Raw genomic sequence first — 25226 nt, forward strand, 5'->3', positions numbered from 1 at the left:
ACGCCACACTCTCCGCTAAGCGGGAGAGGTGTAAAAAAAAGTGTGGCGGACCGTCCAGTGAGGTCAGAGGTCAGAAAAGTGCCGTTCTCAGACAAAAGTGGACACTGGACAGGCGCCGGCGGACACTGCCGACACTTCTGACATACGCACACGTGCGGGGACACCTCCCCTACAACGCCACACTCTCGGATAAGCCCGAGAGGCGTACATTTTTTTGCAAAAAAACACATCCACACCATGGTCAATATCTTCCAAATCGTCCTCTATTGTGATGCCAGCATTAAGTGATGCATCATTACATTTCACATAGAAATAAATGTACCCATGTGTTTTTGCCACTTGCAATGCATTTGCTGGTTGGAGGATGTTTATACTTGTACAGGCGGACGCTGCCAACACTTCTGACATCAGACCAGTTATTGATGGATATGTGTTGATACTCCCACCCATGGCTATGGACAAGCCTTGCTTCTATTTCAGTTTCCCAGTTTGACATCAGTATAAAATGTCAAGACCATTAATAAAGGCACACACCAACATCTCGTTCTGTGTTTCTCTCCGTTCCTGAGATAAGACGTATGTAACATTGACTGTGACCATGATTGTGCCATTTATCTAAAAAAAATAAAGTCAAAGGACGGTGATAGGTATTAGGCCTACTATATATAAACTAATGTAAGAACTGCAGTATATTTGACACAAACCCAGTTTACGTTTTGTAAGTGACTATAGCAGAACCCCACAATTTTTAACATTCACAATTATAAAGAATATAAATAATGAATGAAAATAAACTTTTAAGTGCATACTTTTAGTGGCATGTCTATTACATCATGTGTACCTACCAGCTTAATATCAGGCAATGGATGTGGAGCCATTTCAAAATGTGAGACATTTTCAAAGAGAACTCTGGAACTACTGTAATCTGAACAAGAATCAAGAGGGATTTATTTGTCACTTACTCAAGTAGCAGTGAAATGTTGAGACCTGTTTCTACAGAGACTGTGCTAGCACAACCAAACAAAATACATCAGTAACAAGTAACAATACTGATGTAATGAAGTAGAAATAAAAATATAGATAACACAAATAAAATTAAAGTACAGATGGAATGGCAGGTATGATAAACCTTGTGCGTATGTCACAAGTGCCACGGCAAATAGCTGTCTCGTGTCCAGCGTCCAATTTGTAAAGGCTATGCACTGAAAATGGCCTTTTTCTGACCCCTGACCTCACTGGACGGCCCGCCACTTTTCAAAATACACCTGTTTGGCTTAGCGGGGAGTGTGGAGTTGTAGGGGAGGTGTCCCCACACGCGTGCGTATGTCAGAAGTGTCGGCAGTGTCCGCCGACGCCTTTCCAGTGTCCACTTTTGTGTGAAAACGGCACTTTTCTGACCTCTGACCTCACTGGACGGTCCGCCACACTTTTTTTTACACCTCTCCGCTTAGCGGAGAGTGTGGCGTTGTAGGGGAGGTGTCCCCGCACGTGTGCGTATGTCAGAAGTGTCGGCAGTGTCCGCCGGCGCCTGTCCAGTGTCCACTTTTGTCTGAGAACGGCACTTTTCTGACCTCTGACCTCACTGGACGGTCCGCCACACTTTTTTTTACACCTCTCCCGCTTAGCGGAGAGTGTGGCTTTGTAGGGGAGGTGTCCCCGCACGTGTGCGTATGTCAGAAGTGTCGGCAGTGTCCGCCGGCCCCTGTCCAGTGTCCACTTTTGTCTGAGAACGGCACTTTTCTGACCTCTGACCTCACTGGACGGTCCGCCACACTTTTTTTTACACATCTCGGGCTTATCCGAGAGTGTGGCGTTGTAGGGGAGGTGTCCCCGCACGCGTGCGTATGTCAGAAGTGTTGGCAGCGTCCGCCGGTGCCTTTCCAGTGTCCACTTTTGTCTGAGAACGGCACTTTCTTTTCTTACATCTGGCCGCACTGGATGGCCTGCCAGTTTTTTTTCTTATCTCTCAATTTTCACCAACCATTCTGTCCTACTGGTCTGTATCAATTTTCTATCAAGTTCAGGGGCGCTCAGTTATGGAACAGTTCTCTCGAACACACACACACACACACACACACACACACACACACACACACACACACACACACACACACACACACACACACACACACACACACACACACTTTTATTTTTCTTCTTATTTGTATTGTATTTTAGTTTTTAAATAGGTGAGATCAACTTTATAAACCCCCCTTGCTTTTTTTTAAAATCGCACCTGCACTGATCTACTATTATTATTTGTAGCATATTTTGTTGTTACTTTCATCACTGTTTATTTGCTTCTGCAATAAACAATATTATATCATGATAATTTTCCAAGAGTGACCTGGCCTAGAGGCAGCATTATTACAATAATGGACAAACAGTTCAAAAACAATACATATGTAACAAACACAAATGAATATCCAGTTAAAGTAAATGTATTTTTAAAATACATTTGTGTCTATAAAAATAAAATTGGCAATTAGAAGTGTTCTAGTATGCGCCATTTAAAAGACGTACATCATAAATGTATTTTTAAAATATATTTGTGTCTTTTAAAAAACATTACACATTAGTGATCTTATTTTGAAGGCAACCGGAAACCTTATAGTTGCTAGCTCCAATACCGGATGTCCTATAGTTGCTGACGGAACGGAGCTCTCCGATGTTATTATTTCACCGAACTTCCGGTGTGAGTCTGACTCCCAGTGCAACGAATCTGCCGAATGGAATTGCATCATTGAGAAAAACGAAAATGACGTCGGCGTCTCTTCCTTACAGATCTTCTTGCGGAACACAGCTCTCAGCACTCAACTCAGCTGTTCTCATTCAGCCGTAACAACAAAGATGGCTGCAGGAAATAATACCTACACAATTGTGGAGTATTTTGGTGGAGACGATGGCTATCGTTGCGGTTATTGTAAGAACGAAAAGGGCAACTTCTCTCATGGTAAGTGTGTTGAATCCCACAGTTGTACGGTCAAGCTCTGTTATGTCACTGCTGTGTTACTGTGTAGCATTATTGCTCTGTCAGGGTTTCCGTCTATTTGCTGGAAGGAAGGAACTGTACCATGACTACCTAAAAACTATGATACACAGACACTTTCTATAAAATAGGGTCAAATGTGTCCCTTTCTCACATTTCACTCTAACGTTACCGATGGTGTGCAAGTTTCGTCCTGTTGGAGTCACAGTGTAAAGCTAGACACCCTAAGCTAGCTGCCCCTGTGTCTGTGTCCCAAACAGCTACTGTTGTTACTTAGCCGCAGTAAGCAAGTCTAATGGGTCCTATTTTTAATATCTGGAATCTAGACTTGCAATAGCAACCCTTGACAGCCATCCGAACAGAGAATTCTGATTGTATTAAATATCTGCAAAGTTTTTGTTGATACAATTCCACCATAGACAGTTATAGCTACTTTATGTCAATAAATTCCGTGCAGGTGGTCATTTTTAGTGTTCGAGTTGGGAAGTGCTTGTTGGAAATCACTCAACGGTCCTTCGTACACCTTTCGATTAGATATTGCACATAATGCCAGAGGCAGCAGGAGGACGTTGCGTTTTAGAAAACAAGTACTTCCAAACCGACACTTAAGACACTTAAAAACGACCCCTCACAAAAAGTATCACCTGAGGCTAGTTGTAGCTACATTTTGTTCAGCCTAGTCGCTCTCCTCTTTCTAAAGCGTATACAGTATGTACAGTATATACTCGATCTCACGACGGGGTCGCTTTAATACTGAGTGACTTTGTCTTGTAGACAGTCAGACATTAGCCTTGGATCAAGACTATCAAATGTCAAAATCGAAAATACATCTATGATCGTCTTGATCTAGCTGCAGAATACAACTCGTAGACGTATTTATGATTCTGACGTTTTCAATCTGCGAGAGTTGTAGGGTTGATCCCCCATAGACACAGGGACTTTCATCTCCTTGCCCGTAGATCTCTAAACATGTACAAATGCAAAAGAAAAAGTGCTTACCCCCACGCCCCAAATGTTAACTCTTTCTACGGGGTAGTAGTGCAATGTAATAATCCATATCTTTCAATAAAGAAGTGTTTTAATGCCGTCTGTGGCCGATTCTGTCTGAAGTTCCCAATGGGTGGTAGTGTCGGGGCGCATCCGGTGAAACCCGGAATTACACTCAATGTAAATAGGAAGTAAACGAGGGTGAAACAATGGTGTTCGGCCACAGACGGGATTAAAACACTTATTTATTGAAAGATATGGATTATTACATTGCACTACTACCCCGTAGAAAGAGTTAACATTTGGGGCGTGAGGGTAAGCACATTTTTCTTTTTGCATTTGTACAGTGTGGAGATCTACGGGCTAGGAGATGAAAGTCCCTGTGTCCATGGGGGATCAACCCTACAACTCTAATACATTGAAAACGTCAGAATCATAAATACGTCTACGAGAGTTGTATTCTACTACAGCTAGTCTTGATCCAAGGCTAGGCATTCACAGAGTTGAATCTTCTTCTTTTTTTCTTCTTTGGACAGGGGTTGAATCAAGTGTTGAGAATAGAGGTCTTCCCACTTGTTAACCCTTTAATCAGTCTAGCAAAACTTACTGTACCAGATCTGACAGCAATATTGTGTCTTTTCAGGCAAACGCTGATGGCTAATAGGTTATGATCTTGCATCCACAGATTCGACTGTTCACTGTTGACTGGTGTGCATTTCTGATTAATCATATTTAGTGTACATCCCGTCTGCTGACTTGACAAACATTAGTGTTCTGTTCACTGTCACTGTGATTTTCCAGGAAGGGACAACAACTTTACGGGTGATACTTGGAAATGGAAGATGTGCACTCACTGCATTCTCTCTGGGTTTTGAAAACTTAAGCATGTCTGACTACACCCATTGTGACATCAATGATGTCACAGCAGGTGTTTTCCATAGGTAGCAATGACAAAATACCTGCTTTTACATCACATTTTACACATACTGTACATTTCTTTCCTCAGATGTTTTCAGAAACATATTTTATTGTACTGTTTAGCTAACACCGGTTGAAACACTTTTGCCAGCCCATGTTTGATACTGTATACAGTATGGCGTACAGCACCAGCCTCTAATGATTCTGTTAAATTGCCTTTTTCTTTCCTCAGATGTTTTCAGAAACATTTTAGTGTACTGTTTAGCTAACACCGTTTGAAACCAGCCCATGCTTGATTCTGCATATACAGTATGGCATACAGCACCAGCCTCTAATGTCTGTAGCAGTGTGGGCGACCTTTTTACGGGTGGATGTCAAAATAGTATTGGTTGAAATTGGTTGGTACTTGCTGACATAAGCCTGCGTCATATTTTGGTTTACAGGAAGAAATCATCATTGGATTTTGATATCTATATAGTGTTATAGTCTATAAATATGGTTAAACTAGAGCGTAATAAGACCGGGAATGTGATCTGAAATGGTTAAAAAACGTCTACTTTGATAACAACTATCCCACACAGCAGCCAGTGAATGATGTCCTCATGTCAGCTTGGCAGCATGTTTACCTTTTAGAACTAGGTTGTTGAACTAGGAATATTTTGTCATATGACAATGTCATGCACTGGAATTAGCTGTGATGTTTCAATTAATTGAAATTCATTTGAAAAAATGAATTTCAGACCCTGCCAATTACGCACTATCTGATAAACTATTGGGCACATAATTGTTAATAAACTTAATACACAGGATGCATTCTACTGATGTTATTGCTCCTGTGGCCTATTCTCTAGCGCCACCCTTGTGCCAGACCTTCCATTTTTGTACACAAGTTATCTATTAATAACAATCGCTTTAATAAAACTTCATCCCTGGAAGTCCTGCCTTTGGTGCAACGCAATAAAAGCTGTCTTAAGATGATGAAAAGGGATTGTTGTGTGAGGGTGAATCTTGTAACTACACGGGGATGAGGAGCTGTTCTTAAGAGCTGCGAAACAAGTACAATTTGACACGATGGCACGCCTCATCCGAGTCATTCACTTCCTTTTTGGTCCCGCTCTCCTCTGAAAGAAGGCTCTTAAGCAGTGTAGATCAGGTGTAACCGAAAGACAGGTGCTCCTGTTGTGCTGATTGTGATGTGCCCAGATAAAACTACTGCGTTTCCATGACGGCAGCATGCCATCTGGATTGGCAGATGGCATGACAGATTGTACTTATGAAACTTTCAGCAAGTCATTAAACACTTACCTGGATTTCATGGTGTTTCTAATTTAGTTACACTATGTTGAGGTTGCTCAAGTTGCTTGCTCTTAACAGTGTGGTTAATAGCTAGGTTATGTACCTACAGTACTTGCTACTATTCTGGATCTTTGCCTTTTTGAGGATACATAAACTTTCAAACACCACAAATAGTAAATGAGAAATAACCTGCAATTAGATTGTTTGAGTAAGAAACCATATTTATTTCAAGATCATCAAGAAACTATTCACTTAACACTATCGCTGTTATCTTATAGGAACATGTCAGCTTACCAAGTGTAAAAGTCCATAAACAACAAAAAGTGCTCGCACACTGAAAGATGAAAACTGAGGCGGTCTGAGGACCAAAACGTCCACTTGATTTCTCCATGTCACTTTTTCCACTTTTTTTAAGTAAATGACTATTGCATCTAAATAGCCTCAGTTTTCATCTTTCAGTGTGCAAGCCTTTTTGTTGTTTATGGACTTTAATGCTGGCCTCTCGCACCTGTTTTCAGCCCTATAGTTGAGTTTAGAGCACAAACTTCCCTACCTCTTTCAGCTTACCAAGTGTATGAATTAAATTCCCAAAGCCTAGACTATGTATTTTGAACTGTTCAATCAATATTAACACATGCGTGCGTAGTATCTCCCAATGTCAAAAAAAAAGAAAAACTAAACCCGTAAACTATGCAGATCCAGGCTCCTCTTGCTGTAATGTAAACCAGTCAGGAGGAGAGGAATTGGTCCAGCTATCAACTGTGGTGTAGAGTCGTATAGTTCTTTCAAAATATATGTGGTATAATAATAATACTAGTCTTTATAGAGCACCTTTCAGACAGAAATGCTGTTAAAAGTGCATGCTTGTCTGATATGCAGGGGGAGTAAAGGCAGGTACACATTGCAGGACCTTAAAGTGGTCGGGGGGTCATCTGATCGTTAAGCATAACATACTGCAGGAGTTTATTTCTTGAAATCGGCTGTCATAATGTCGTTGTGGTTTTCACAACACGATTGATCCCCGACAAGGGCTGACACACTGTAGGATAGTTCACTAGGATGCTATCTCCAGAGTCAGACCCAATACATACATTTGTGTTTATTCCAATTCATTTTAATCGACGTATCCTGTGATATGCCTCTCCCCCCCCCCCCCCCCCCCCCCTCTCTCTCTCTCTCTCTCGCACGGCAAGTGCGCTGATTCCGCTGTGACAGAGTTGCCATGTCCGCTTATTATAAGCGACTTTGGGATTGTTTGCTTGAAAGTGTAGTTGCTTTTTTGGCCTTGTTTCCTAATGTTGTTTGAACCAGTTGTTCTCAAACATTTTCATGGCAAGGACCCCCAAATTAATATTTGTCCGCAGAGGCGCAGACCTCCCCCTTCTGAAAATATGTTGTGCCATAGACCCCCATACAAGATCTGTGTGGATTTGGAAAATACTCCCCCCCCCCCCCAAAGGTCTTCTTTAAAAATAGCCTATCTACAACATGAGCTTGTAGATCGTCTGTTTTCAAGTATCCAATGTATTTGTATATAGGCTTAAAGTGCTCATAGTCGCTTTTGTTGGGCTTGTTTTCACAAACTTGGTTGCTTATTTCTCTCGCAAAATCTGGCAACACTCACAGACTACGAGACTCACTCACACACACACACACACACCGCTCGCTCTCTGTGTCTTTCTCTGTCTCTCTATCTCTGTGCAATAGTCTCAAATAAATAGCCCCCCTTTGAGCACGCTTGCTCACTCTCATTCTGTTTTATAATAATGTTTAACTTAATACAGGACTGGACGGTAACTGTGTGGGGGATCTGTTTGTTGTGGTCAGGTCCACCGACCTTCCATAGCCACGGTGGCTGTAATGTGATCTCATTGGCTGTAGCGTGCATCTCCTCGCAAGGTGCTCGCAGCCCCGTTCATAGTGTATGATATTGTCTGCTGTCCTGTCCCAGACAGAGATGAATATCTAACAATTTAGTTATCTGAAAACGGTCGGAAAGCCGTCGCAGAGCGGAGAATCGCAGCCATATCGTGTCGTGGAGCCTTTCACACACAGCGAGCATTATCTCGCCGATCAAACGCCGATCTGCGTCAGGTCGGGAGGTTTTGTCGGCGAGCGCCAAAAAAGGTCGGCGACAGCAATATCGGACCTAATGTCCTGCAGTGTGTACCTGGCCTAAGTTCCAAATCCTTGGTGCATAGCTAACTCAGGCAAATTATTTTCTGTCATACAGTTTCTCTGTTGTATCACAGTGTGTTGTCCCTGAGACCCATGGGACTTTGGCAATAGCTGCAACTGGGAAATGGTGCTTACTGCTTACGTGACTCTCCACATTTGGTTTTGATGTAAACTGATCCAACAGTTTGCGAGAAACGGAGACGCGTGTGTGTGTGTGTGTGTGTGTGTGTGTGTGTGTGTGTGTGTGTGTGTGTGTGTGTGTGTGTGTGTGTGTGTGTGTGTGTGTGTGTGTGTGTGTGTGTGTGTGTGTGTGTGTGTGTGTGTGTGTGTGTGTGTGTGTGTGTGTGTGTGTGTGTGTGTGTGTGTGTGTGTGTTGAAGAGAAGGTCATGAGAGACGGCAGGAAGTTGAGGCCTCAGTTTGAGGAAGGGGGATGCTGACTGTTGGTGCATCCCAGAAGTCTGTATGTTTCTGTTAGGATCTTGAGACACTGTTGGAAATACCATGTCTAAGTGGACATGTCATACTGGGATTCAACTTAATACAGAAACATTAAAAAGAGATATTTTCATGCATCTCTTTCATAACTTTGCTCGACTTGCTGGTCTAAGCTCGCTTGGTTGTGCCTCTCATGGTTCAAGTCCTCTTCAGACGGCGTGCCTCCGTCGGTGAAAACAAGTGCACCTTTTTCAATCCGACTGGTTTTCCAATCATACTGTCTGTGTAGTATATATGAAGTGAAGTCATTTTTACATTAATAGTACTGCTGCAGCATTTCTGAAAATCACTCAGTAAACGAGGGAAACGTGATCAGCTAATTGTGGGAGAAATGACGTACTTCCGGTTTAGCGTGATTTTATTATATACTTTCATTAGATTTAGGTAGATTAGCGGCTTAATCCGCGCATAGAAAGTATTGTCCTAGTAGTGGGGTGATTTATGTATTTACTATCTAATTTTCGGAGGGGTATTTAGCTATTTGTTATGCCCGCTAACGTGACCAAGTGTACTGCGCATGCGTCAGCTTCTTAAGCACTGAGGTTTGTGGGGGAAACGTGATCTAAGTGGACATGTATGCTGATATTAAAATGAAACTGATGAAAACAAATATTTCAAGCTTTCACAGCCTGTTAATTTTCCATTCTACAGGAATGTGGTCCCACACAATGACGGTACAAGACTACCAGGACCTCATAGACAGAGGTTGGAGAAGGTAAGAATGCCATCTTCCAAAACCCCCCTATTGGTGTTTTCATTTGGTATTTTGCACAGTGAGTCGCTCCACAATGTTTGGCATCGTGTCTCTCTCCAGAATGGTCAGATAACTACCATGTCAACATTTGCATTTATAACAAGCTACACATTTAAAGATGTTCCTTAAGGTCTGTGCTAATAACCCGTTTAATTCCCTCTGCAGAAGTGGAAAGTATGTCTACAAGCCTACATTGAACAAGACATGCTGTCCACAGTACACCATCAGGTAAACACTGGCGCCACCCTGCCAATTAGAATGTTTTGTTATGATTCATACTTCAGTGAAATCATTAGTCAGGGAAAATATTGCAATATGACTGTCTTATAATGCTGCCCTACTTTTATTTACCTGAAAAAGTGTAGAGAAAAAGAACACTGTTGTGGCTTAAGTCAAAAATACTTTAACATAAAGCAAGTTGGGTTTGTATCCTTGTAACTTAGGGAGACAGTAGTGTAATTTCAAAAAGCCTTTATTATTTTGGCTTTACATTGGAAAACTTTAGTTGGTTGATAACCAGAGTTGTCAACAAGGCAGTTTATTCTAACCAAACTACTTTCTTGCTGTGCTCTCCATCCAGATGTCATGTCTTGAACTTCCAGCCATCCAAATCTCACAGGAAGATCCTGAAGAAGATGGGCAAATTTCTGTCTAAAGGGGAAATGCCAAAGGGTGAGTGAACATTGACTGCAGTATTGAAAGGGCCCAGGTTATGGAAAACGTGTCTTCTACCGTATGTGAATTGTGAACTTCATTTACACCCACAGAGATTGAAAATCAACACACAATATATAGAAAAATGTGTTAACTAGGCCGATGTTCGTTGGGAATGTATGCACCTCCGCTTATGAAATACCTGTTGTACCTGCTGTACCCGTTGTCAGAGGCCCACTGTACACCCATTATCAAAGTAGTCAGAGGCCCACTGTATACCCATTATCAAAGTACTTGAAGGCCAGTCTATGAAGTCAGTACTAGGACATCATGATGACACCAGGGATCTCTATTTTTTCTTTTTTTAAATAATATCTGTATTACTGTTCAAGCAGACTAACAAACACATCTGTAAGTAAATTGTTGATTCTGGACTTATTTTGATTTTCTGTACAACTGGCTGCTGTTAATCTGTATTACTTTTCAAGCAGACTTATTTTGTTTCCAAAAAGACACGATTTAACACTGGATTTAAGAATCCCAGGCCTAAAATAACATCGTGTCAAATTAGCTCGATTAGAGAAAAAAACGAGTAAAAAACTAAACATTTTGCTCATTATCACGATTTCGGCGCACGAAATCACGATTTTAATGCTGGAGTATGTGCTTTGACAGGGGAGCCCATGGACGCTGTGTGTGGTGAAGCAGGCCCACGGGAGCCAGCTAAAGTCTGTCACACAGAAGTAGAGAGACCCATTGTCACAGATGTTCAGAAGGAGCTGGGGGATTCAAAACCAGCTGACTCAGAAACATCTAGAAATGATCCAGTGTCTGTCCCGGACGGGAGACCACCTGCCTCAACCGTTAAACCAGGTAAGATATTGGACGCCCATCCTGAATGCTTGCTACTTAGTCTTGCGTAGCCGCTAGCCAGCTTGTATCATCCCACCAGGTCAAAAGGCCTGTGAAAAATACAAACCCTCATTAACATTACCCACAATTCATTGTCTTGACTAGCAGACAGATGGCTGCTGTTTTCTCATTGTTTTATCTGTACCTGCTATAGTTGTCACTGTATTCTGGCTCAATTAAATATTCCTTGTTCCTTCCACTTTCCACTAATAAGTTATTACTACAGCACAGCATTATTCATTGAACTTGCATGCTGATGAACAGTTGACTTATTTTGAATGCCCTAGTTTTGCATTGATATGAAGATTGAGTTACTTGAGTCTTGATATTTGCTAAATATTTTAATCTGAACATCACCGCCTCAAGCAATGACTATTAAGTACAGTGTCCCATACTAAGCAGTATTGGCCAGTAGTGATTGCAAACTAATTGTTGCGGCTAATATTTGGATCATAAATCCCACAGTGAAGGGTCAGTGGGATTTATTTTTTACGGAAGGAATGTAGCGTTCTGAATGACCAGAGAGAGTTCAGCCACTGGCTCTTTATTGGCTGTTTTTAACAGAACATATTCATTCATTCACTTTTCATGTGCTCTTCCATGTTTAATCTACAAAGGATATTTGAAGCAATGCCTTGGTTTACATTTGTTTATATTTGTATTGAATATAAAATATGTTGATGGCGTAATTGTTTTTATGTTTAATGAAGGATTAACATAAATAATGTTCTAATAATGTCTGATAATCATTATTGGAACAAGTATTGTATAGCTGTTGAGGTGAGGATGATCTACTATACTTTATTAATTGCCAAGCAGGAAATTCATGTCACCAGCACAGTTCTAAACAGAGATATTTAATTAAAAGACAGAACATTGGAGGGCTACCCTGTGCTTTTAAAACGGTATATAATTATAATAATCATTATTATTCTCTCGTGTCATAATGTTAGCAGGCTTTCCTTGTGAATTCACCTCAAACACATTTCTCTGGCTGTTCAGAACAAAGGTTAAGCCATATCATGCAAAGGGAGAGATGGTTGTCAAGAGGAAGCACAGTCATTTGGTTTTACTCCAGAGTGCCTCTTATTTTCCCCCCATATTTGCAGAGGATCTGCGCACTTGTCCCCTTTAGCAAGCTAACACCTTCAAACTATAACATTGTGACAGTTATTTTCAAGAGGAGCAGATGAGTCGAGTGAGGGGAGCCAGTGTAGCAATGAGTGAGACTGCTACATGTGGGTAGCAGTAGTGAGTGTGTGTTTGTGTGTGTGTGTAGACAAGTAATAGACAATAGATGTATTCACCAGGCTGGAATACATATCCAGTGCACAACTAAACCTTTATTGTAGTTACATACTTATCTCCATAGCAACACAGAGAGAGAGTGTTTGAGTGTTCATGAACCGATAAATCTCATGTTGTGTCAATAGTGAACAAAAGACGGTTGCTTTCCACTCTCTAAAAACACACTTCTCTGTGTCACACGCTCATTATTGTTCCTCATGCCGCATTATCTGTCCCTTACGGATGCCTTTCCAAAGTGAACTGAAGAGGGCACTGAATGATAATCACACTTGATTGTCATTTGCGTTTAAAAAATCAACAACCACTTCGAGAGGGATGGTACCGTGAGTTGTTATATCCCATGACCCATGGGACAGCGTTGGAACCTAGTTGGTTGCCAAACAACTGGACATTGTACAACAGCTGATTTGTGTAGAATTATTTTAGGATTAGGCTATGCTATTTCAAACGTATCCCATGACCCATGGGACAGCATTGGAACCTACAGTAGTAGGTTGCCAAACAACTGGACATTGGACAACAGCTGATTGTGCAGAATCATTTTAGGATAAGGTTATGCTATTTCAAACGGGTGGACTGAAGGTTCACAGCAGTTTGGAACCAAAGTGTCGGACTTACCAACATTGCCATCGATAATCCAGAGTCTAGTGATCATTTATGACGCTGATACTGCACACTCTGTCCTCATTTTTTCCTCCCCATCTTCAGTGTAATCTGCAGTGCTTTGGTGCAATAATTACCAAATTTACTTTTGACCCTATTTATATTGTTGACATGACTGTAACTGACACTGGAACTGTGTAACTGTATTTGCAATTTCATTGCAATAAGCTGTTAAAAGCAAGTGATTAATTCCTGAGATGGGACTCCTGTTTACCACTAGGTGTCAGTGTTGACCGTTTAAAAGATTCCTTTTGGCGCTTGATGTATGAATGGGACTGGTGTTCTCTCTGTAATTTCATGAATGGGTCTGGTTGGGACCATCTATCTATCATGTTCTCCCCCTCTTCACTCTCCAGAGCAGGATATCCTGAGACAACTCACACTAACAGAGACATAATGAATGAATAACACTCCCGACGAACAGATAATAAACACTTATTAAGACACGGGAAGCCACACTTTTTAACAAGCTCATATTTCAGTCCTCAGCCACTCTTCCGCTCCTCCCTCACACCTAGTGAGAGTAGACCCCCATGTTCATTCATCATTAAATCCAACGTATATACAGTATCGGGGCAAGGAGAACCTGGCAGGCTGGCATTGGCACTCTGGGCCCAGACGCAGACGTAAACACATAGAGGAATGTCAGATGTGCCAATTCTTCCTCATTTACACCTCCGTCCATAATGCAATTAAATTGCAAGCGCACATAAGAGTTCACTACCACACTCTTCCTTGGACCTCGCAGAAGAATAGGCCCCTTGCTTCAGGAAGGAAACAAGGAGTTTTAGTGTGTCGAGCCAGCAGTTCTCCACTCCCCCCTTCACCTCCAACAGAAAACACCTGGAGATGGCTCCTCACCAGCTTTATGACTGGAGTACTTTACGGCTTTGGGCAGGTTCCAGTCCTGCATGGAGAAAAACATGGCTCCCCCATCTGTAGTATAGCCTCGGTGCAGGCGGAGGTAAACGGATAGAGGTGCAGATGGAATCTTGTTTTTGCAGAAATGCCTTGGGTCCTTAAAATCAAGAGACTGAGGTTGTTGTCCTGAATAGATGGGCAGTGAATTTGTCATTGAGAAATGTCAAATGCCACAGGTATGAAGTGTAATATGTGCCTTACGCACACATATATTCCCATGTGACTTGATATGTGAAGTACTTGCAGACAGTACTATTGTTCAGTTCAGTCATCATTACTCCCCCAGACGGCAGATACCCCTGCAGGTAGTACAACGCTATATAAGGAGTAAGGACACAATTACATTTACTTAGAGACATGGCATGTACTGTAACAACAGAAGTTGTGTGAAGTTTATTTAGTCTATTTAAGAGATTGATGGCTTGGAGCACAAATGAGAGTTATCTGTTTATCTCACTGTTGCAGCTGTATTCGCCTTTCCTCGAGTGGGTGGGGGGTGACAGAAACAGCTCAGTTTTACCAGAGTGCTATTTGTCATCTCATAAATGCCAGGTCTAACCTCCCAGGTGGTGCCGTTGTAGTGGCACTACCTGCCGAAGATGGAGTGGCTAGCTCCCACAAGGAAATTCACTTTGCCTGTTTACACATGAAGTGTATGTGTGAGAGGAGCAATGTGTGTCAGCTCCAGCCACTTTTAATGTGAGCGCACCTTTGGAGAATTGTATGTGTGCGCGGGGAAACTAGGAGGGAGATGGTTTTTATGAACTGTTAACTGCAGGGGAGGGAGCATCTGTCTTCCACAGGAACCCATCTGTCAGACTTTATCTTCACCAGGGCTGCACTCTGTCTCCTCAAGAGTACCTGTTTGTGTCTCTGTGTTTCGAGAGAGAAAGTATTATGTGTGTGTAACTGAGAGAGATACTATTGTTATAAATGAGTGCTTGTATAGTGAAATCATAGTTAACGAGCGGGATCGACCCGTACGGACAGCGTGATTGGTGATAAGAGCTGATGTGTTTGGGGATGAGTCAAACAGTGTGGCGAACACAGCCCAGACACTGGGTTCTGGTTTCTGGTGTATGTTTACCCTCGCATAACAAGAAAAAAATGAAACAATCGACCACACTGTCACTCCCTGGAATCTTTGTTTTTAAATGTTCCGGTCCACTCTTGAAATTCTCCCCTCTTCCTCCGGTCATTCACCATGGAAGATGAACAGAGGAAATGGTCTGGGAGATGGGGATTATACAAGATGCAGGTAATGCTCTCCTCAGACGCTTGTCAGATCGACTTATTGTAGCTTTCATAATCTGCTTCATGAGCTAGACGCAGACTTTTCCTTTTCAAAAGTTGAACTCAAAAAAGACTGCAACAACGAATAACTGAAAACCCAAACCTATCGAAATTGCATTACGTCTAATTTATACTTAGTTGCAGGCCATGGTTGTGATGTGTTTTTGAAGCTTGTAGATCGGTTATTTTCAGTACGTGACACCCGCACGCAAGTACAACTCAGTCTTTAGTCTTTCCATTTGCCCATTCTGCCTCATGTAATGAACTTGGACTATAATGTTGTGATGGACGCAGTTCTTTACTCTGATGTGCGTACTTATTACGCAGAGCACACAAGTTCAAAGAACCAACACTAGAAACGCCACACAGCAGAAAACGTCAGACTCTTAACACTCGTGTGTTGAATGCTGGCATTGAACTCTCTCCTTATTTTAAGGGTGGGGGGGGGGGGTCCTGCTCTTAGCTGTGACGTCTGCGAAGGGGAAAGTTGGTGAGCGAGTGGGTCGGTGGTGGCGGCTGGCAATGGGACAAGCAGGAAATGGCTCTCGTTTCCTTATTGCTCCAAACAGGATGTGGGCGTGTAAACTGTTGACATGGGATGCCCGGAGCACTGGAGGGCTTGGCAACAGCCCAGGAGGGGGAGAGGGGGATGAGGGGGAGAGAGAGGGAGAGATTGGGTTACTGGTGCTTCTCTGGAGAATGTACACATCAGTCTTCAATGTATCTGTCTGAGATGCAGTGCAAATGTTTGCATGTTGCTCAACAGAATATATTTTCAGATTATGTTTTTTCATTCTTCTGGGAAAGGAATATACTGTGGCTTGGCTCTGGTGTTTGAATGGAAATGCAGATCTTTTTGTGCATATTAATGCCTTCAAAACACAAACATGCACCCCCCCTTCTGTGTGTGTGTGTGTGTGTGTGTGTGTGTGTGTGTGTGTGTGTGTGTGTGTGTGTGTGTGTGTGTGTGTGTGTGTGTGTGTGTGTGTGTGTGTGTGTGTGTGTGTGTGTGTGTGTGTGTGTTATAGCCTTTTTTTTGGGTAGCGTCTCTGGAATCAATGGTTCCCGAGTCATGTGGTCAATGTTTCTGTAGCGCGGGGCGGCTTGATGTACAAGTACACCCCCTGGACATGACGCTAGTATGTTGCAGGGACTAACCCCCAATATATCCCTTGATGTTGAGTGCCAAGCAGGCATTGGGTACCATTTTTATAGTCTTTGGTATGTCCCGGCTGGGAATTGAACCCCGATATCCCGCCCTCAGGGTGGATACTCTACCCACAAGGCCACTGTCATATTGTCTCTACTCAAGTCAAGTTATGTAATAATTTCATTATTAGGAAAGGCCATTGAGGCACTCAAGCCACTGTGACTTCTTTCATTTGCAACCACACACATATGCATGCAACTGGCCACTGGGAGTCAACAAATACATCTCATGTTGTTTTATAGCTTCCGAAGCAATGATGTAATGTAACATAATGAGTATCGAAGCAGAGGGAAAGAAGAAAATGACTTCCACTGAGCTTTGTTTTTTCTCTTCTATGGAGACTATATCCTTATGTGAGGGGTTATACTAAAGCAAACAACTGCAGTCCATTTGCCTCAGAGGGGTTCAGGGGAAATCTATCGGAAACACGGCCTCACACCCACAAAATGCTCCCCCAAATGTGGCACTCATCAATAGCAGCAGCTTAAAGTTACCACCTCTTGTTCACTACTGTGTGTTAAGTCTCATTCTGAAGGCAGTATAAAGGGGAAGCTTGTTCTCCTCTTCCATAAGGTAGTAATTGAGTTATTTCTTTTTTTCTCTCCTTCTTGTTATAACTGCTCATGTTGCCTCTTTAAAAACTTTTTTCCTTCTGTTCTCTCACCTTGAAATGCTTGGAGAATGCCATAGCCCAAGGTTGTCTTTGGAGAGAAAATGGATTAAAGTTGACTATTTTTCTAACTACTCCAGTTCTAGTGCCGTTGGAAACTTTCTCCCCATCCTCCCCCTCTAACAGTCTCTGTTAATATATCCTTCTTATTGCATTTTGTCTCAGCTCTTCCCTTATTTCCGTCTCTTTTATCTTTGGTGTGTGCAGGAATTGGAGCGGATCCGAGCCGGCCGCCTTGTCGGAAGGCCAAGGAGTTGAGGATGGAGCGTCGTCTTCAAAAGCAGCAGATGAGGCAGGGGGTCCCTGCCCCCATCACCCCTGACCCAGCGACACCCAGCCAGGCCAAAATCCTGGAGGATTTCATCACCGAAGCGCTGCCCGATAGCCCTCTTCATCGCCTTGAGGTTAGCAAACAAAAAGAACGTCTGGTTTGTCTGAATGTACTGTAGCAGGGCTGGACCGGAATAAACATTAGCCAGTTTGCAAAAATTCCAGCTATCCTTGAACTAGTTCTGGGTGATCCTTTCTGTCTTCATAATGTTTGTAATCATGCACCACTGAGGGCAGATTTCACAAAGCCCCCCCTTCCCTAGTCCCAGTGACTTCACCATGTGTTTATGTGTGTGGGGAGAGGATGGCAGGCAAGAGCGAAGTGGAAAAACCACCTCTTCCCAACATGAACTCAACAAAATGACAAGCACACCACACACACTGGGTCAAGTTACCCTACTGATCACATTCAAAACCACAGCCCCCAACTCTGCCTGCTCTGGAGGACATGAAAATGAACTTTTGGCTGCGGGGAGGGGTTACGATTTGAGAAAGGTCCCTGGCAAAGATGCTGAGCTGAGGTTGGTACAGTGACGTCATTCTCGGTCGGGCCGAGACGCGAGCCAGATGTTGTGATGAGCCAGACAGTGTCTGTCTCTCGTCCTTACTCCCCTGAGACTAGCCAGCATAGACTCTATCAGCTAATTTCATTTCAATTGAATTAGCTTATTTGCCCGTGATTACCTTTCAATTTCCCCTAAGTGGGTATATACGCAAGGTTATCCCTTTAGTAATTGAAGGTCAATTTCGCAAGTCAGGGTAATTGAAAGATGCCTGTTTGACCCAGTTAGATGCTTATTGAACAACAAATGGCTGAGTCGCATCGAATAGAGGCTACATCTAAATTAACTACTTCAAACGTTGAGTCTCTGGCTTCAGTATCGATACTGAATAAACTCTAACAAATCTTACTGACTAGCGACTACTCTTTACAAGGGTTTTTTCAACCTGAACCCTATGTCCCACGTTGTTTCTAACACACTGATTACTTATTAATTTCTAAAGTGCTGTATGGTCTGTCTAAATACAGACAGACCATACCAGATGAACTTTATTATGCAAATGAAACATGTCACCACAATAACATTAACGCTTTAAGTAGCCCTGCATATAGTATTTTATCTAGTATTTAATCTTGTTCATGAGATTTGAGCATTTGCAATTATTGCAAATGTGGACTCAACGTTATACTTTAGAATCATTGTAATGCATTCACCCTCCTCTATTCTATTCATAAGACTTCAGTTAGCCTACACTTCTGTGTGGCTGAATGCATTTGGCAGCAGCCAGCAAAGTAAGCAAGGAAGTCTTAGTGGGAACATTTTGTGCAATCAATTATTGCTCACATTAACCCATTAAGACCTGAAGCCGATTCTACATGTCTCCTAAATCTCAACAGTTTTCTTAAAAACGTATGTTTCTATATCAGTGGTGTTCAATCTTTTTCATGTCAAGGACCCCCAAAGTGATATGTATTTGGCCGCGGACCCCCATCAAAATATTTTGTTCCAGAGACCCCCCAGAAGCAAAGATTTGAGTTAAAAATGTTCGCTTTAAAAATATATATATTCAAAGATTTACACACATTTTCACGATTTTTCAAAAATAGCAGATCTACAAGCTCATAGCGCGGCACTCGGTGCCGCGCTATGAGCTTGTATATCTGCTATTTTTGAATAGCCCAAAGTGTAAAATAAAGCTTTTTAGCTCAAATCAAAAAATGACACAGTTCCAGGTCTTAATGGGTTAAGCTCAATGAAATGTAGAAATACAATGTAGAAATGCTGCATGAGCATGTTTTAAATATAAATTTAATCTGGTTTGAGGAAAGGAGCATGGCATTTTTTTAATCATAACTGAATCAGCATGTTTGCAACAACTAGGAAAATAGGACCCAGGTTGAAAAAACTAAACAAAACTTCCTCTTCTTTTAAAATTATGTTTACAGCAGAGCAATTAAAAGAACTCCAGCTAGACTCAATCATAAACTCAAGTGTTTAACATGTCAAGCTGCATGACTAATGTGCTCAGCACATTAATGAGGGAGAGCCGTCTGCAGTATAAACATGGCCTCAATGAAAATAGAGACAGGAGGGAAAAAGAGATAAAGGGAAAGCGGTTATGAGGGGCCTCCTTTCCTGTGGTCAAGGCTGGGCCCCACTACTGCTGATAAAGTGACCTGTCTATGGAAATCCTATGAAGGGCTTCTCTTGTCACCATTGCTCTGTCTGCTGGCACCTCTGTCTTTGATGGGACATATTAAAGTCATTTGGTCACAGTGACAGTGGCAGGATGTACCGTAATCCCTGTCCTGACCCTGAAGGGAGATGTAGTTCATGTTAGCAACCACTAGGGGTCACTGTGGCCATTTGATTTAGGACATGGCCTTCAGGAACCTCAGGGAAGTGTGGAACTGAACACCATCAATTTCCCTGGAATCCAGTCCTCCACACTGCCCTCTTTCTTCACATTATAACTTCCTACATGTTTCATTATATGTCGGCTCTCCTTTTACATCATAGCTGATGTATAGCCATCAGTCTTATTTATTTAGACCTAAACGTTCTATAGTTTGATATTTATTGCGCCTTTTACAGAGAATGCAGGATGAGAGGTCTCGAGTTTTGGGTTCAGTTGCAGCAAGATTCTCATATGTAGCTTTAGCAGGCCAGTATCTCTCATTTTAATTAAAGCTCAAGCAAAGCCGCCTGTATTATGTGGCGTTATTTCAACAATCTTGAGGCAGTGCTGTATTAGCCTGTGGGTGCAGTATCACAAGACCGTTATGAGAGTTGTTCCCGATTTAGCCAAGCTATCATGGCTCTGCTGCGACGTTGGCCGAACAAAATAATTTCAGCCTATCAAAGGATATCTCTTGAGTTTTAGAGCTAAATTAAAAAAGGCCTTAAGTATTATCTTTTACGTAAGGGCCCCAGCATCTTTGTTTGACTAACGGACATGGATGCCAAGCAGTCATATGAGAGTCTAACCCAGGTCCAATTCAAACAAACCCCTGGTTCAATTCCCCCAACCTTGTCCTCCGGAGCAGTCTTATGGCGCTGGCTCCTTGGGCCAACAAAAGCTTCCAAACCCAGAGATGGTTAATTAAAACTGAGTGGGAGGATGTGAAAGATGAACTCTGCTCATATCTGTGTGACACTACCAACACTCTGCAAGTTATTCTTTCCACATCGCTCTGGCTTCCTGTTATAGACCGCTTCTGATCCTCCCCCTTTTTAAAGCTTGATTTATACCACTGCATTAAAAAACGCTCTGCATCTGGGCATCATCCCTGCATCCCAGCAGTGGCCTGTGCAAGTGGCACGCACACCATTCAGAGCATTAGAAAATGCTCTGCATCTGGGCATTATCCCCACATCCCAACAGTGGCCTGTATAATGCTGTGTTCACACTGGCAGCTACAAAAGATACAAAGATGCAAAGCGATATCTGTCGCTGCGTTGCTTTTTAACACCCGTAACGTTCAACCGATCAGCCATTGCTGTGCTCTAATGTCCTGATGTATGTTATTAGCTCAAGTAGCTTAGCTGAAACAATGTAATCATGGACTTCTCATGGTTGTGGTAACGATTCCACGTCGGGTCCTAAATTACCGGGGTGTCACACACAGCCATGAGGATCAAAAGAGCTGAGCTCCAAAAGTTGGAACTGTTACCAGCTTGAAGCGCCCAGGGCGCTGCGGCAAAAATGGCAGGCATGGCATGGCAGACAGGCGCTACCAACTAAAAAAAACGCTTTGTGTGGACATGGACCCTAAGTGTCAGACACAACATTCAGAGCATAAATGCTCCTGCATCTGGGCATATCCCTGCATCCCAACAATGGCCTGTATACGTGGCACACACCCCATTCAGAGCATTAAAATGCTCTGCATCAAGGCATTATCCTTGCATTGCAACAATGGCCTGTACGTGGCATGCACCACACGCATCCTAAAAATGGAGAAAAGAAAAGAGTTTTGATGAAATAGGCTGCTAAATGTTTGCTCTCTACTGCTACTTACAAGAAGTACGATGAATAACCCTATACCACTCTGATATGCTGTCATAATGAGCATAAACCAATCTTTATTCTTCCGACATGGTGAAGCACTGGAAATAGGGTCACTAATGGGTTCCATCCCAAATTCACATCCCAAAATTGCCTGTCTGTCACTCTTCTTGTCACTATTGATGGAGATGGACAGAACACACCCTCCATCAAGACACAGCCCTGATAAAACTGCTGCTGGTGAAAGAAAGGCCCATGTATTTTAAAGGATGGATATCTTATATGCTGCATGCTGCGTGTGCAGTGTTTAATAATATAAATCCTGACATCGCTATTTTAGGCGTTTTCATTAAAGGTGAAAATGTTCAAAATTACGGTAGCTTAGGCCTAGACTGACGTACGGCAGTGTTGCTCTGCAGAAAAAGCCAATCTACAAGCTCACAATGCATTGCAATGTGATGGGTTGTGAGCGTGTAGATTGGCCATTTCCACCGCGCGACGCCGGCGTACGACCAAGTATACGTCGGGCTTAAGCTATCTAAAGAGAGACCTAAGCATTAAAGCTGAAAGCTTTTCCATTTTGATGGTGTCACAGTTTAAAAGTTGGATGGATGCAGCAGTCAGACAAGTTCACAGTATTATTTGGCAGCCACGCGGCAAGGAGGGTGTGCTTTCGTCTGTCTCCACACAGACCCATTACTCTTTCTCAGTTTTCATGTCGTCCTCCCTGTGATTTGTGATTATGTGCCCCTCATTGCAGGATCTGTATGCACCACTTAATATCTCTCACTGCTCATTCCACTCTCGTTTTTGGTCTTCTTAACCCCTTGTTTGCCTGTCCTCTGTTTTGAAGGTGAGGCTAGTGCGCTCCAACCCCCCTAGCCCACAGTTCAAAGACTCTTTCGACGCCTCCTACCAGGTGTACAAACTCTACCAGATGGTCATTCACAAGGACCCTCCAAACAAGCCCTCCGAGAGCCAGGTCAGAGGGTGGTGATGAGGGGGGGGGCAGAGGTCAACCTGCTCTAGGGGTACCCAGGCAGGGAGAGAGAGATTGGATAATGTTTGGGTACTAGGTGAACATACTACGGGTCTTCATTTATTTATTTATAGAATGTATTGATTTACTGTACATTTAATTGAGATTTTTAAACAAAATATGTATTTCAGTTATATTTACCTGTATTATTTTGAGTTTAATATTTCATATTTATATTGATTTTTGGCAATTTTTGAAACATGAAATCATAAGGCGGAAAAGCTGAATATACTTTGGGTAGGATAAATAAATGTGAATGAATTGTCTTTGAAAATGGAAAGACTGTTCAAGAGAGGGAAGAGAACTCAAGTATTACCAAAAGAAACTGAATGAAAATGTGATTCAAAAAAGTGTTTGCGTGTCTGTTAGAGAGAGAGAGAGAAAAGGGAGAAAAGACGGCATTAAAAAGAAAGGAAATTGGGGTTGAAACTGTTCCCATACGCTGTGGGTGAAAGCAGTGTTTCTACAGGTGTCTGTGTTGGCCCCAGTTGGCAGGCAGGGTCATTAGTCTTGAGCCGTTGAGGTCTTTTTCTTTTTTGAGCGGGGGGGGGGGGGTGGTTGGGGCTAGCTAGTCGGCCGCGCCCTCCTGCTGGCACAAATTCACTCCCTCTGTGACCCCCACCATCCCGCTGCCTGTCACACTAAATCTCTTTGGATAAACTTGCATTTAGAACTCCAGTTGTCTTGCTCCGGAGCCTTTTATTGTTCACGTGTATTGAACATTCTGTGTTTGTACCTGTGTCGTGACATCGTTGCATGTTACTCCAAGTCCATGTTCTTTTTTTTCTCATCACCTTTACGCACCCTCACAATGTGTTCAATTTGCTAGTCCCTTTGTCCTTTCTCGGAGGGGCCCTTGAACTGTGATATAAGGTAGAGGCCGGGCGTTGCACTAGCCTCATCTTCAAGGATCCTGGACATTCCATCACTTGGCAAGCACATTACTGTACTCGGTCTCCTAGAATTCCAATAACTCCCTTTAGCTATCTCCCACATTGCCACCATCTTATTAAGTCATTGAATCAAGAGGTTCAAACTGTATAAAACAGTGCAAACTGCTGTATAAAACACCAGCCTGCTGGACTGGGAGACTGACTGAGTGCATCAGTAGAATTCTGATAGATGTCAAAGTACTTGTATGACATTGTCTAAAACTCTTTCTTTAACCCTTTATACCCTCACCCCACCATATATTCCCCCCTATTGAACAAACCTCCCATCCTACCTCGTGCTAACTTTCCTTTTCTATCAATCTTATACTACATCACACCTAATTTTTGTGATGTTATATATCCATATATCACTGTCCTTTTTGTCCACTGTCTGCTCATCCACTGCTCATCCCCAACCTCCCTCCCTCGCTCCCTCCCTCCTTCCTTCCTCCCTCCCATTCCCTGTCCCTAAAGGTGAGGCTAGTGCCGGTCAACTTTGAGGACCCCAAGTTCATGGAGTCCTATGAGCAGTCTGTGGCACTGTACGCCCGCTACCAGATGGCCATACATGGCGACGCTCCCTCCGAGTGTAATGAGAGTGAGGTACTGTACAGTTACTACATCACACCTACTGTGGGCTGCTGCAGATGTCACCGCACGGAGCGTTTTATCGTAGAAGTACTATCACTACTGTACCACTGGCATATGTGATTCATTAATCCATTGAGACCGGGAACGCATCTGTGTCATTTTAAGATTTCTTTGGCTATTAAAAAATAGCAACTAGTAGATCTGCTATTTTTCTTTTTTTATCGTGAAAGTTTGTGCAAATCTTTGAATATATATATTTTAAAGCAAACATTTGTAAACTATTTTGTTCCAGGGACCCCCCCAGAAGCAACATTTGAGTTACAAATGTTCGCTTTAAAAATATATATATATTCAAAGATTTGCACAAAATTCAAGATTTTTCAAAAATAGCCCAAAGAAATCAAAACACAGATGCGTTCCCGGTCCTAATGGATTAAAGTATTCCCCCCCCCCCACACTTTTTTATTTCACTGTATCACGAGAGAACACAGACTTGCATGACGTGTTCCCACAACCCGTTCAGATTAATAATTGCTGCAGCCGTGCTATGTCAATGATCACCCGCATGCCTTCAAAAAAACCTCCCTTCATCACGTTCGGGGACACGTCGTCATGTATGAATTAAATCTCGTTCACAACGCGCTGATGATGTCACCGCCCTAGTGGTCCAGTTCACCGGAGGGTCACATGCACACCACACCATTGGGTGGGAATTAAAACCGGGGGTTACAAATGACGGTGTGCATGGGACGACGACGGACCCGCAACATTTAGAGCCATGCCGAGTGACGCCAACAAGACGAGGTAGACGAGGGAACAGCGCTCATGGTCTAATGTACAGGACGGAGGACGTTGTGTACATGAATCCAATAATAGATACCGGGATACATCAACGGTTAGTTAATTCCTTCCAACACCTGACATAAACTGTCCTCAAATGGACCCTTTATGGGTCCACAATATAACCAAATAGAAATGGATTAATGAACACGATTTTGCCGAGTAGTAGCCGTGTTCTCAGTGGTGGGAGAACTCGGCTAAACAAAATATCCACCGAGCGAATATCTTTATGAA

At 42.7% G+C, this 25226-nt stretch overlaps 1 protein-coding gene across 3 annotated transcripts in view; it reads left to right on the forward strand.

Moving 5' to 3' along the window:
* The first annotated feature begins 2789 nt into the window (after positions 1-2789).
* Positions 2790-25226, forward strand: part of ate1 (arginyltransferase 1) — a 92958-nt gene continuing 70521 nt past the window's right edge. Inside the window, exons 1-8 of one of the 3 annotated variants that reach the window (XM_084077154.1) lie at positions 2790-2953; positions 9516-9579; positions 9784-9846; positions 10199-10290; positions 10948-11145; positions 17457-17653; positions 22444-22572; positions 24036-24164. In XM_084077154.1, coding sequence (XP_083933280.1) covers positions 2851-2953; positions 9516-9579; positions 9784-9846; positions 10199-10290; positions 10948-11145; positions 17457-17653; positions 22444-22572; positions 24036-24164 — 975 coding nt within the window. In that variant the 5' untranslated portion in view covers positions 2790-2850. The remainder of the gene's footprint in view (positions 2954-9515; positions 9580-9783; positions 9847-10198; positions 10291-10947; positions 11146-17456; positions 17654-22443; positions 22573-24035; positions 24165-25226) is intronic. The other 2 variants (XM_084077152.1, XM_084077153.1) reach the window with 2 other exon arrangements.

This window comes from Gymnoscopelus microlampas, assembly GCF_963454915.1.
Source record: "Gymnoscopelus microlampas genome assembly, chromosome: 13".
In the NCBI taxonomy this organism is placed as follows: Eukaryota; Metazoa; Chordata; class Actinopteri; order Myctophiformes; family Myctophidae; genus Gymnoscopelus; species Gymnoscopelus microlampas.